Source organism: Pholcus phalangioides, unplaced genomic scaffold (genome assembly GCF_987345545.1).
Source record: "Pholcus phalangioides strain wild (caught in Gottingen) unplaced genomic scaffold, Ppha-v1.0 ptg000010l_1, whole genome shotgun sequence".
NCBI classification, from domain to species: domain Eukaryota; kingdom Metazoa; phylum Arthropoda; class Arachnida; order Araneae; family Pholcidae; genus Pholcus; species Pholcus phalangioides.
The window spans coordinates 16,821,384-16,834,242 of record NW_028301603.1 but is presented as its reverse complement, the minus strand read 5'-3'; the positions used below and the strand labels follow the sequence as shown (position 1 = coordinate 16,834,242).

At 39.2% G+C, this 12,859-nt stretch overlaps 1 protein-coding gene across 1 annotated transcript; it reads left to right on the top strand.

The window, feature by feature from the left end:
* Positions 1–11,784: 11,784 nt before the first annotated feature.
* Positions 11,785–12,585, top strand: LOC149081008 (uncharacterized). The gene has a single exon (XM_089238281.1). It carries the CDS (start codon positions 11,785–11,787, stop codon positions 12,583–12,585), a length of 801 nt encoding a protein of 266 aa, XP_089094407.1.
* Positions 12,586–12,859: the final 274 nt, after the last annotated feature.

Below are 12,859 nucleotides of genomic sequence, written 5' to 3'. Positions count from 1 at the left end.
CCTTGTTGACTCTGGCAGTGAAGTTTCTGTTATCCCGCCTAAGAAAAATTCGTCAGCACTACATCCAAGTTTCCATTTGTTCGCCGCCATGGCCCCCACATGCTAGTTGCGGGCCCCCAGGCCAGGATTTTTCGTGGCCCCCCCCCCCCCCTGAAAAATTTTGTGCACCTTCCTTGAGAAAAGATTATGGTGTATTTTTTCAGAAAAAAAAAAAGAAAAAAGAAACCCCTTTCGGGAAGAAAAAAAAGTCGAATGCACTTCCCCCCCCCCCCCATGAGAAAATCCTGCATACGATACGGCATTTGTATATGCAGCAAAACATCGCTACAACGATAATTCGATAATATAAATACATCTACAATGATATTTTTTTCAAATCGTGTTTGGAATTGCCTGGCTTAATGTTAAAACTCTCGGTACAACGACATCATCTACTATGATAAACCCCCTTTAATTTTAACTTCGCCACTTGTTCTCGTTCTTTTGAAGACGTCTGATGACATCAATATTTTGCACTAAATGATCACCGAAAGCTAAAGTTATTTGTATTGCTATATTCTGTGTACGACACAAAAGCGCTATGCGGTAAGCTTCTTTACAGGGACAATACACATCTAAGTGAATTTTATAAATAAACTAATCAATTACAATTTTTTGTAACGAATAAATACATAAAAGCACATTTTACGATGATATTAACAATGCCGATATAGAAAAAATGACAATAACATAAATTTGATCACACGTGAGGATAACGTTACCTCTTTAATCCCTCTACCACAATATTTTTTTTTTTGGTCCGTAGAATATTGTTATATCGAGGTTTCACTGTATATTTAAACTAAATAATAGAATATAATTGTGTGTGTGTGATAAATATTATCACATTTCGAGATATGATTATGTGATTTGCATATAATTTTACGCAATACTATAGAGCTCCCCTATGGGCCAGTTAAGAGAACGAATTGGTTAGGCGATATGGTTTTCCCATAGAAACTTGTGATTGCCGTAGGCGTATTGCCATTTTCACGAGGGTGGGGGAGTTACGTTCTTTTTTCCTGCAATAATTTTATAATAATTTTCCCTATAATCTCGGCTCTTGGGGGGGGGGGGGGTTAGCACCCTGAACCCCCTTTGCATACGCCAATGGTGATCGTGATCCTTGGTCGGCAGGGCCGCAACTGGGGGGGAGGACAAGCAGGTATCTTGCCCAGGACCAGAAGAGTGCGCAAAATTTGAAATTTATTACACACACACACACACATATTACAACATATAATACAGACGCAATATACAAAAAAAACCATATATATTACCATTTATATATTAGCCCAAGGGATTACATAATCCGTCCAGGGCATATTGATAGTGTAGTATATATTGGGGTTGACAACAGACCAATGGTGTATATAATTAAGATATAATATTGTCCTCGCATTACATTCGTAAAGAGAGAAAAAAAGATGCATGTATATGGGATTATTATTCAATTGTGTTGATTTTGTTTATGAGTAGTTTTTTGAATTTGTGTAGTGATTTTTCCGCTTTTATTTCGTTATTCAATCTATTATATTCTTTAGGTGCTACGTATATGAATTATTTTTGTATTATGGTTTTGTTTGGTTTAATTATGGCGTATTGAATTCCGTGTTGTCTTGTTTGTCTCTGCTGGTGTTTAATTCTGAACCAATCGGGATTTTTCTGAATAAAGAATAATATTTTGTAAAGATAGAGTTTATTGATGTTAAATCTATAATCATTGTGACAGTCTTGGATTATATTTATTTTTTCAGATATATTATTCACAACTTTTCTCAGAGTGTTTCTTATTATATTTATATTTGAGTCATAATCACCGCCCCATACCGATATACCATATTGTATGACTGGTTAAATCCATGCGAAGTAAATAGTACGAAGAAATTTAGGGGATATAATATTTTTCAAGCAGTAAATCCTGGTATTGATGTATTTTAGTTTATTGCTTACTGTCACCGCTTGAGTCTTCCATTTAAGGTTTTTATTAAAAACGATTCCTAGATAGTTTATTTCATCGGACTCCTTAATTTCAGTACAGCGACACTCATTGCGTGAGCAATGACCTACATGATATTGTATTGTTATTGGTTCTATATTTCCGTTATTATATAATTGAAAATGCATAAATTTAGTTTTATTTAAATTAAGGGTCAATTTATTATATTTTAGCCATTGTGAAATTATTGTCATATCATTTTCAGCTTTATATTTAAGGTTTAGGTTATCATTATCGGAAATGAAGAGCACTGTGTCATCTGCATAACTAATAATATTTCCATTCATTTGTAGGTGGTGTATATCATTTACATAAATCAAAAAGAGTATCGCTCCGAGTACCGATCCCTGTGGGACACCGCGTACTATTTGCTTAAAAGATCCTATTTCATTTTTAATTTTAATTGCCTGTTTTGTGTTCGTTAAGTAGCTTTTAAACCAGTCGTGTATTTTTCCTCTTATACCAGCCTTATTAATTTTGTCCAGAAGTATTTTATGGTCAACGCTGTCAAATGCTTTACGTAAATCCAAAAAAGCAGCAAAGGTTTTTTTATTGTTATTGACATTCTTGTAAATGTATTCAGTGAGTTTTAGAACTGCCATTTCTGTGTTTTTATTTTCAAGAAATCCAAATTGGTTTTTTGCAAAGTAAGAGTTAGAGTTGAGGAAATCCATAATTTTCATTTTCATAACCCGTTCTATGACTTTAGACATAATTGGAAGTATCGATATTGGGCGATAATTATTATAATTATTAATATTTCCAGTTTTGTGAATAGGTCTAACAATGGCATATTTAAGTTTTTCAATAAAAGTACCTTCAGTAATTGAAGTATTGATTATATGTGTTATGAACCGCAGATGATGTTTACAGACTATATTTAGCATTCTAGCATTAATGCCATCGTATCCAATTGCTTTGTTATTATTTGATTTCATAACTATATATTTAACATATTTTTCTTCTACTGGAGTAAAAACCATAGAATTAATTTGGTTATAAGACATTTGAATTGGACAATGATCGTTATCAGTGTCTGTCTCATTTGATTCATTGCTGACAACATTAATAAAATAGTCATTCATTTTTTCTACCACAATACCGAGATCTTCATCAGTGGGTATCTTTATTATTTTCTCATTTTTATTTATTAGGTTGTTAATGATTTTCCATTGCTTTTTTTGTATCGTTTCCACAAGCATTAAATTTATTGTAAAAATATTCCTCTTTGGTACATCTAATCTTTTTTTTCAGCATTTTTTCATAATTTTTGTATTCTAACCTGGCTTCTTGATTATGTGCGTTTCGCTTGAATTTTTTTATATAATTTCTCTTTAATATCAATCATTTTTTTTAGTTCAACCGTTATCCATTCATTTTTCTTTCCATTTTTATTATTTTTAATACTTTTCATCCAGAAACAACGGTGTTTGTAGATGATATCAATAAATATTTCGTATAATATATTCACATTTTTCTCCGAGAAAACATTTTCATTCACTTTACAATTTTTTATGCAGGTCTCAAAGTTTAAATAATCAACCCTATCAATGTTGTTCTGCTCATGAGTTTCAGATTTTGTAATTTTTGTTTTTTCAGCATTATAACCATTTAAAAGTAATGGCCAGTGATCAGTTATATGAATTTTGGCTATTGCAGTTTTATACTGCCAGTTTAATTTCGAATTTCTTATATATATATGATCGATGCACGATGTTGATCATGTAGGCGTATTAGTATAAGACAAAAATCCATTTTTCGCCATCATGCCTGTTAATTCCTCCGTTTCATAGTTTATTTTTAAGATATCAATATTGAAATCTCCCATACAAATTACATTTTGATATTTTATATTGCTAATAATGGATTCAAATTCGATTACGAATTGCATTGGTTGGAAATCATGTGCTCTATAAATCAGTATTATACACAACTGGAGATTAGAATCATATGAACAAGTTATTTCTGCTGTATTCATATGCAAATCGATTTTTTGTACAGCATGAGCATTTCTTATGTATGCTATTACTCCTCCGGATTTATTCCTAGTTCTTGTCTCACAAATAATATAATACCCGGGTATTTGATATAAATCTATTTCATCATTTTTTATCCAAATTTTACTTAATAAGATATAGTCGAATGAGTAATTTATTTATTTTTTTATTTCGGTGATCCTTGGTCGGCAGGGCCGCAACTGGGGGGGGGGGACAAGCAGGCATCTTGCCCAGGACCAGAAGAGTGCGCAAAATTCACCTTTTATAGCCTCTTCTTCAAAATTACAGGGAGGGGGGATGTCAAAATATGTGCTTACCTCAGCTGATCAAGCATTTAGTTGCGGCCCTGATGGCTAGTGTTCAATGTCAAAGTCTCTCGATTAACGATAATACCTCTGTTATGGTATTTTTCTCCGTCCGCAGAATATCGTTCGTTATATCGAGATTTCACTGCAATTTTATCATGAATAATACTAGCTACAATACCCGTTGTTTTACCCCGTGTACCCGTGTTACAATACCCCGTGTTTTCTTCATTTATTGGGAGGATTGGAAAAGTGACAAACCATTACAAAGGAATAAATATATAATACTGGCAGGATTAAAGAAGTGACAAGCCATTGTAAAAGCACGTGTCAAACGCATTACTAGGGAACCACGGTAACCAAAGTAAACATTCCGAAAGTGATTGTTGAGGCCCAGAAACCATTGTTGCCCGACGATTTTTCGTCTATTTCGGGTATCTGCCCTTCTCTGACGAACTTTTAAAGTAGCCTATCGTTCGATCCGGGCCCTGTTTGGTATATATCCAAATTTTGGCGACGATCGATCTAAAATTGTGGATTTGTATAGAGAACATACACACAGACAGAAAATCAACTATATATATAGATATATATGCACAGTATAAAATTTTTTCTCTCAGATGAGATATCCACACCGCATCTCTATAGTTTCGTTGTTCACCAAACAAGCAACTTGGTGTAGTATACTCATACTACACCAAATGAAACTACTGTAGAATCTTTACACATGACGAACCAGTTTGAAACGTGTTTTACACAAAACAAAATTTCTATCCAAACGTTTAACTTCAATTTAGAACATCAAAGATTATTCCTATAACGCACGGGTTCTCAAACTGTGCGCCTCCAACCTTTGTCATGGTGTGAGGTTTTCGAAAATATTCTTTGTTAAACAGCTCTGGAGAGCCGGTGGAGCTCGCGGATAAGCATTGAATAGGGGGGAAAGAGCGCCTCAGGTGGAAAAAGTTGGAGACGCCCTGCTCTAACGTGAAGTTATTCCATGCAATGATTTTTTTGATAAAACGAAGCGATTCCGTTATTCCAGGCGATTCCCTAAAGGCGTGCAAAAAGAATAAATAAATTTAGGGAATTAAAGAGTTAAAGTAATAATACTGAAAACTATTTTCATTGGCCTTTTGGTTGAAGCACCGGCCTGAAAAATTGAACTGAAATAATTTGAATATTTATGTTCACTTCATCTATTCAACTGAGCAACTTGACAATTCTGTTACAGTCGTTTATACGACGTTCAAAAGGCCGAGTCAAAACGTTTTATGTATAAGTCGAAGTGAATAACAGCCTTTTTAAAAAATTACCCCCCCCCCCCCAATACATGTAAAATGTTATAAAATTTTATGTGTTTAATTGCATTCCAATTCTGTTCTAAAAAAATATTTCGTACTTCAGAGGAAATTAAATCACATTTCAAATCATTTAAAGAAATCAAATTTAGCGCAACACACATTACCTTTGGGACACGACATTGGGTACAACAAAATCTTCTCGACTTGCAAAAATTTCCCCATCTTGGCATTTTTTTTTTGGCAGTAAATGATTTTCAATCAGGAGCTTGCTCTTTGGTTGTTTCTCTACTTTATAATCGTTTCAAAAAGTTGAAACGAACATATTCAACTGGTTTGCAAGCAGGGCCGTCATATGAACTTTCTTCGGGGGGGGGGGGCGAAAATTCTTCCAGGGGGGGGGTCAAAACACATGTACTCAATATATGTATATATATATATATACCATTTTTAATGTATGTTCAAAAGCCGGGGGAGGGGGGGGGGATTTTGTCCCCCCCCCCAAATGACGGGCCTGTTTGCAAGATGAACTTTCGTTATCAATTTAAAATTCTTGTTGAATTCGTCCAAAATTTCAAGTTTTTTTAGAAAGAGCGTTTTTTGTTTTTCCGACTTTACGAACGACGAATTTGACAGTCAGCAAGCAGTGCCGTCTGAACGCATGGACCCACCCGAGCACGGCCCGGGGGCCTCACAAAAATGGGAAGTAATTGAAATTTTCGAGAATTCTCTAGGTTGGGCCTCGGAAAAATCAATTGGCCCGGAGGCCCATGATGCTCTTAAGACGGTCCTGTCAGCAAGCAAAGCACCACATCGAAAGAAAGTTCTACAGGAAATGATCGATACAATTTACTGTGCATGTGTTCCTATTTTCGGCAGACCTGCACCCCCCCAAATGCTTACAGTAGATTTTCTCACCCTCTCGGAATAACGTTGAAAACATAGGAAGAGAAAAAATTCTGAAAGGTCATATGGCCGTCAAAACAATTGAAACCCATTTTTTCGGGACTCTCCACATCCGCGTATTCTCAGAAAGAGGCAATAAACAAATCACCTATTTTTCAAAAAGTTTCCGAGTTTTAGTCGAAGTGAAAACGTCGAATAATTGAGGTTTTACGTTAAATAAATGAATGAAATATTTTAACATTAAAATGTATTGTTACCACAATTGCTACCCAAGTTAAACGTTGTATAAACATGGAAGTCGTATAACTGAGTGACGTATGAACGAGGTTACTCTGTAATTTGTAGATATTCCCTATTAAAAATAATCGTTTTTAAACTTTATGAAACACAATTCAACAAACATCGCAACTGGCCTCGATGCAGGGCCAAACTCTTCTGACATAGATTCATTATAGTTAACTCTTAATGCTCAAAATAAAAATTTAACAAAAATTCAAATTTTTAGCTTTGCTTACCGTTCGTTTGGGCTAGAACCGTAGGATTCATCCACGTGGGAATTTTTTCAGAAGCAAGGAAAAAACCCCTTGATTTGTTCGGACTGGGAGAGGGAGGGGGTTACTAGAGGGGCCGTGAGCGAAATCACGTGATTCAGTACATACGTCATTACAGCCATTTCGTGCAATACTTTTAGCGGAAAACGCTTTAAACGAGAAATCTGGATGAGTATCAGTAATAAGAGTTGGCACCAGAGAGTCGCAGGACCCAGTGAGGATAAGGTAATGCGGGATGCACTGTATACAAAAGCTTGCAACAAAGCTGTCTCAGTATCGACCCGTCCACGAGTGTGGGGCCAGGACCATTCTTGTCATTTTTTGTCTTTTTTCCACACTATTAGTTCACTATAGAGGGGGTCCGCTGAAGAGCGCAGCCTACGGGCCCCTGTTCCAGGATGTTGGGGGGGGGGGTTCATGCGCTTTATCGGCAACCAGAGGCAATTTCACTGTGGAATACGTCGTCTGTTTACTCCAATTTTCATTCTATCCAGACATTATGGCCTTCTACGAACTGAAACAGCAGTGGTACAGGGCTACCCTTCTGTAGGTCCCTACACACGCTAGACGACTAGATAAGGATAATTCTAGTGGCCTCCCTTATTCTAGTGGCTATAACCCTGAGGACACACAAAATGCTGGTGCCCTTGACGTCTCAGTAGCCAGACCATTACAATGTCTTTTCCTCCTTCCTAGGAGAACGACTGCCATGAGAGCCGGGGGGGGGGGGGCCTTGTACAATGTTCTTTTCTCCGTTTCCGGTTTTTTTTATCGTTTTTTTTCGTTTACTTGTACATGTGTATAGTTTAAAAAAATTTCAATGAGATCTAAGGTACGTAGTTCAAGATATCCGTCCATACGAGTACAAATTGATATGATTGATATTAAAGAGTCCTGTCTATTTTCCTATGGGATATATCTGAAAGAAAAAAAATCAAAAAGTTCTTTCCACGGGCCCCAGGGCTGGAGCCCTGTCAGCCCCCCCCCCCCCCATGTGGGGACCATGTTCGCCGCAAACAACAGCAAGATTCTTGCTTATGGTTCCCCGGTCAAGAAACTGGATTTAGGTCTCCGGAAACCTTTTCCCTGGACATTTCTCGTAGCTGACGTCACTTCACCAATACTTGGAGTTGATTTTCTTAGCAACTTCAACTTAATCGTTGATGTGCGAAACCGACGACTCGATTCGCAAACATCATTACGGGTACTCGGATCGATCAAGCCCACAACACAACCTTCCGTCACTACCATTGGAGATTCTGAATACCATGCTATATTTCAAGAATTCCCAGATGTCTTCAACCCTTCACAGATAGGTAAAACAGTGAAACATGTGACGCGACACCATATCATCACTCGAGGACCACCGTTGGCTTCGAAGCCTCGACGTCTCAATCCAAAAATTCAACAACAGGTGAAAACCGAGTTTGGATTCCTTTTGGAACGAGGGATTATCCGGTCCTCCAAAAGCCCTTGGAGCTCACCGTTGCATATTGTGCCCAAAGCAGATGGTACTGTACGTCCTGTCGGCGATTATCGTCGTCTAAATAGTGTTACGGAATTTGATTCTTACCCGATACCACATATTCAAGACTTTTCTCAAGAATTGCATGGTAAGTCTATTTTTTCTAGACTAGACATCTTCAAGGCATACCATCAAATTAGCATTGCCGAAGAAGATATACCAAAAACCGCAATCACAACCCCTTGGGGTTTATTCGAGTATACAACATTGAGCTCCGGTCTCGTAAATGCCGCTCAAACTTTTATGCGGTTCATGCATGAAGTATTACGAGGTTTACCATTCTGCTATGTATATCTTGATGACATTCTATGCTTTTCTGAAAATGCCGAAGAACACAAAATTCATTTAAAACAAATATTCCAACGTCTTCAACAGTATGGCTTAGTTTTAAATGTGTCAAAATGCATATTTGGTGTTTCTGAGCTTGAATTTCTGGGACATGTGATCAAAACAACGGTATCACACCTCGTCCAGACAAAGTGCGGGCTGTACTCGATTTCAAACAACCGGAAACAATTGAGCAATTGCGTAAATTTTTAGGTCTCATAAATTTTTATCGCCGTTTCCTACCTCATGCAGCTGAGACACAAGCGCCACTGCATGATCTATTGAAAGGTTCTACGAAAAAAAGAAAAGACGAAACAATAGTTGTGTGGTCTACATCAACTTTGAAAGCATTTGAAGATTGCAAAAAGCTACTAGCTAATGCCGCATTGCTGGCACATCCATCTCCGTCTGCCCAATTAGCTCTGCACGTAGATGCTTCCGACTATGATATAGGTGGTGCACTGCACCAGGTGACGGACAATGGTCTTCAACCGCTAGGTTTTTTCTCACGTAAACTTTCACCCACCGAAACAAGGTATAGCGCATACGATCGAGAACTTCTTGCCGCATATTCTTCCATAAAATTTTTCAGATATATGCTTGAAGCTCGTGAGTTTATACTTTTCAGTGACCATAAACCACTGTGCTATGCGTTTCGACAAAAAAGTGAAAAATGTTCACCTAGACAGCTAAGGCATTTAGATTATATATCGCAGTTCACAACGAACATTTGCCATATTCCTGGATCGCAAAATATTTTCGCTGATATCTTATCACGCGTAACAGCAATTTCAGTTCCTGGACCTCTCGATTTTACTGCCATCGCTGAGCAACAAGAGGGGGATAAAGAACTAGAGGAACTTTTAAAGAGCAAATCAGCTTTGCAACTGAAGAAAGTATTTCTTCCAGACGCAGCTAAAGCGCTCTACTGTGATTTGTCAACAGGTGCTGTTCGACCTTATATTCCAGAAAAATTTCGATATGATGTGTTTTGGAATATGCACAAACTCTCACACCCAGGAATTGAACGTACTATTGATTTGGTCAGAAAGCGATTCATTTGGCCATGTCTAGCTAAAGACTGTGCTAAATGGACAAAAGTGTGCATACTATGCCAAAGATCCAAAGTGCACAAGCACACGAGATCCACGCTACAATCGTTTGTGGAACCTTCCCAACGATTTCAACACATTCATTTGGATATTATTGGCCCACTGCCCATTTCCGATGGATATTCTTATTGCCTAACAATGATAGACCGGTTTTCACGATGGCCAGAAGCGGTACCTATCCGCGACATCACAGCAACCACGGTAGCTGCAGCTTTTCTTTCCACCTGGATTTCTCGATACGGCACACCTTTGACAGTAACAACTGATCAAGGTGGCCAATTCGAATCGCAGTTATTCCGAGAGCTGTCCAAATTCATCGGAGCAAAACGGGTTAGAACAACTGGATACCATCCACAAGCAAACGATATGTTGGAAGAGTGGCATCGCCCTCTCAAAGCCGCGTTGAAATGCAGCCAAACCCATAAATGGACTGAAGCATTACCTACAGTTCTACTCGGTCTTCGGTGCTCTCTGAAACAAGATTTGGGGTGCACACCTGCAGAACTACTGTACGGAGAAACTTTACGATTACCTGGTGAATTTTTCCAAGCACGAGCTAATTCCAACTCAACTGACGCTTCCGAGTTTCTACAAATGCTGAGAACTCACGTCCAAACTTTCCAGCCACGACCAATCAAACGGCATGGAGGACATCCTACATTTGTTCACCATGATTTGAAAACTACTTCTCATGTTTTCGTGAGAACTGATAGGGTGAAACGTCCTCTGGAACAGCCATTTGAAGGAGCATACAGAGTGATCAGCCGGACCGACAAAGTGTTCAACGTGGACATAAGAGGAAAATCAGTGTCAGTGTCAGTCGATCGGCTTAAACCGGCATTTCTTGTGAATCCGACGGTGGAGCCGGTACCTGTATCTCCAAACGTACCAACTGCAGTTACGTCTGACGGACTCGCAGCTGATTCTGCTGTGAAACCAGTCAGAACCACTCGTTCTGGACGTACTGTCCACTTTCCAGATCGTCTACAGTGCTCGTGATCACTGATGCTACTCCATAGTACGCGATCACCTCTTATTACCCGTGATCACTGGGGAGGGAGTGTGTGGTGTCTCACGCAGACAACCCCCCAAGAGTCGGGTCAACGACCTCGAGTGTGTCACGTGATCCCGGGTACTGGAGACGACCGTCTGGAAAACAGCAGAGCAGAGAGTCACTGCACACGAAAGCGTGAGGTTCGAAAATTTCTATGCCTGTCTTATTTTTTCATTAACCCAGATAATCATTATGTTTAGGTCGTCGAAATAAATGTTTATTCCGATGCTGTGGCTCTGTGTGGTGACTCCGCAGTGGTGACCAGCGACGTTTAGGAACATTAACCATCAAAAAAAGTCCATCTTCATTGAAGATTCAATCTCATGCATTTTCGGAAATTTTCTTCTTTCCGAGCCTCCATTATGTCTGAGGTTATGACGACTAGATTCTTCCCTCAAACAGGCCCCTGAAGAACAGGCCCCTCTCACCCACGCATCATCCTCTGCTCTTCTTCTCTTCTGGTGTGACCTCCTCCTCTCTCTCTCCCGTTGGAGCTGAGCGATGGCGGAAGATAATGCTCAAGTTTTGAGGATTGGACTTAGATTACCTCCGTTTTGGAAATCCAATGTCAAACTATGGATTCAACAGTGCAACAGTGCTTTTCAACTCAGTGGAATCACTAACGATGACACGAAGTATGCAGCCGTGGTTTCTTCCTTGGACAGAGAATGCTTGTCTTTCGTCTCGGATCTGATATTAAATCCTCCGGCAATCAAGCCTTGTCGGATCTCCTCACAAAGGAGTTCGCCGCGACGGAACATCAAAAAGTCAAGGAACTTTTGAACGAGCTACAGCTGGGTGATCAAAAGCCAAGTCAACTGCTGCGAAAGATGAAAGAACTCTCCGGCAACAAAGTCACTGACGAGTTCTTGCGCACCTTGTGGATGCAACGCTTACCGCAAAATATTCAAGCAGTGTTATCGGTTTCCAGTGAGCCATTAGATCAACTTGCTGTCCTAGCCGACAAAGTGGCTGAAGTCACTACCCAAAATTACGTGTGTCGAATCCAGCCATCGTCGTCATCTCAAATTCAGTCGACTCCAGATCGAACCGATTCGACACCAGCCATCGAAACGCTCACCAAACAAGTGGCAGAGCTAACGGCTACGGTGAATCGACTCTCCAGAGGGAGATATCGTAATAGCTCCCAACAGCGACGAGCTAGGCGTTCAACATCTCGTTCAAGTCGAGCACGGGATATCTGCTTCTATCACAACAAGTTCGGTGAGAATGCTCGCTACTGCCGTCAGCCCTGTAAATACCAGAAAAAAAAACGACGACCTTCCATCATCGCTGGTATGATGGAATCGGGCAACAAATCCAGCAGGCTCTTCGTGATTGACAAAGTTACGGGTGATCGTTTCCTTGTTGACTCTGGCAGTGAAGTTTCTGTTATACCGGCTAAGAAAAATTCGTCAGCACTACATCCAAGTTTCCATTTGTTCACCGCCATGGCTCCCACATGCTAGTTGCGGGCCCCCAGGCCAGGATTTTTCGCGGGCCCCTCCCCCCTGAAAAATTCTGTGCACCTTCCTTGAGAAAAGATTATGGTGTATTTTTTCAGTAAAAAAAAAAAAAAAAAAGAAACCCCTTTCGGGAAGAAAAAAAAGTTGAATGCCCCCCCCCCCCCCCATGAGAAAATCCTGCATACGATACGGCATTTGTATATGCAGCAAAACATCGCTACAACGATAATCGATAATATAAATACATCTACAATGATATTTTTTTCAAATCGTGTTT

What these genes read in the sequence shown, in the direction of transcription:
- LOC149081008 (XM_089238281.1), top strand. Translation starts at nt 11,785, where the DNA reads ATGCTTGTCTTTCGTCTCGGATCTGATATTAAATCCTCCGGCAATCAA.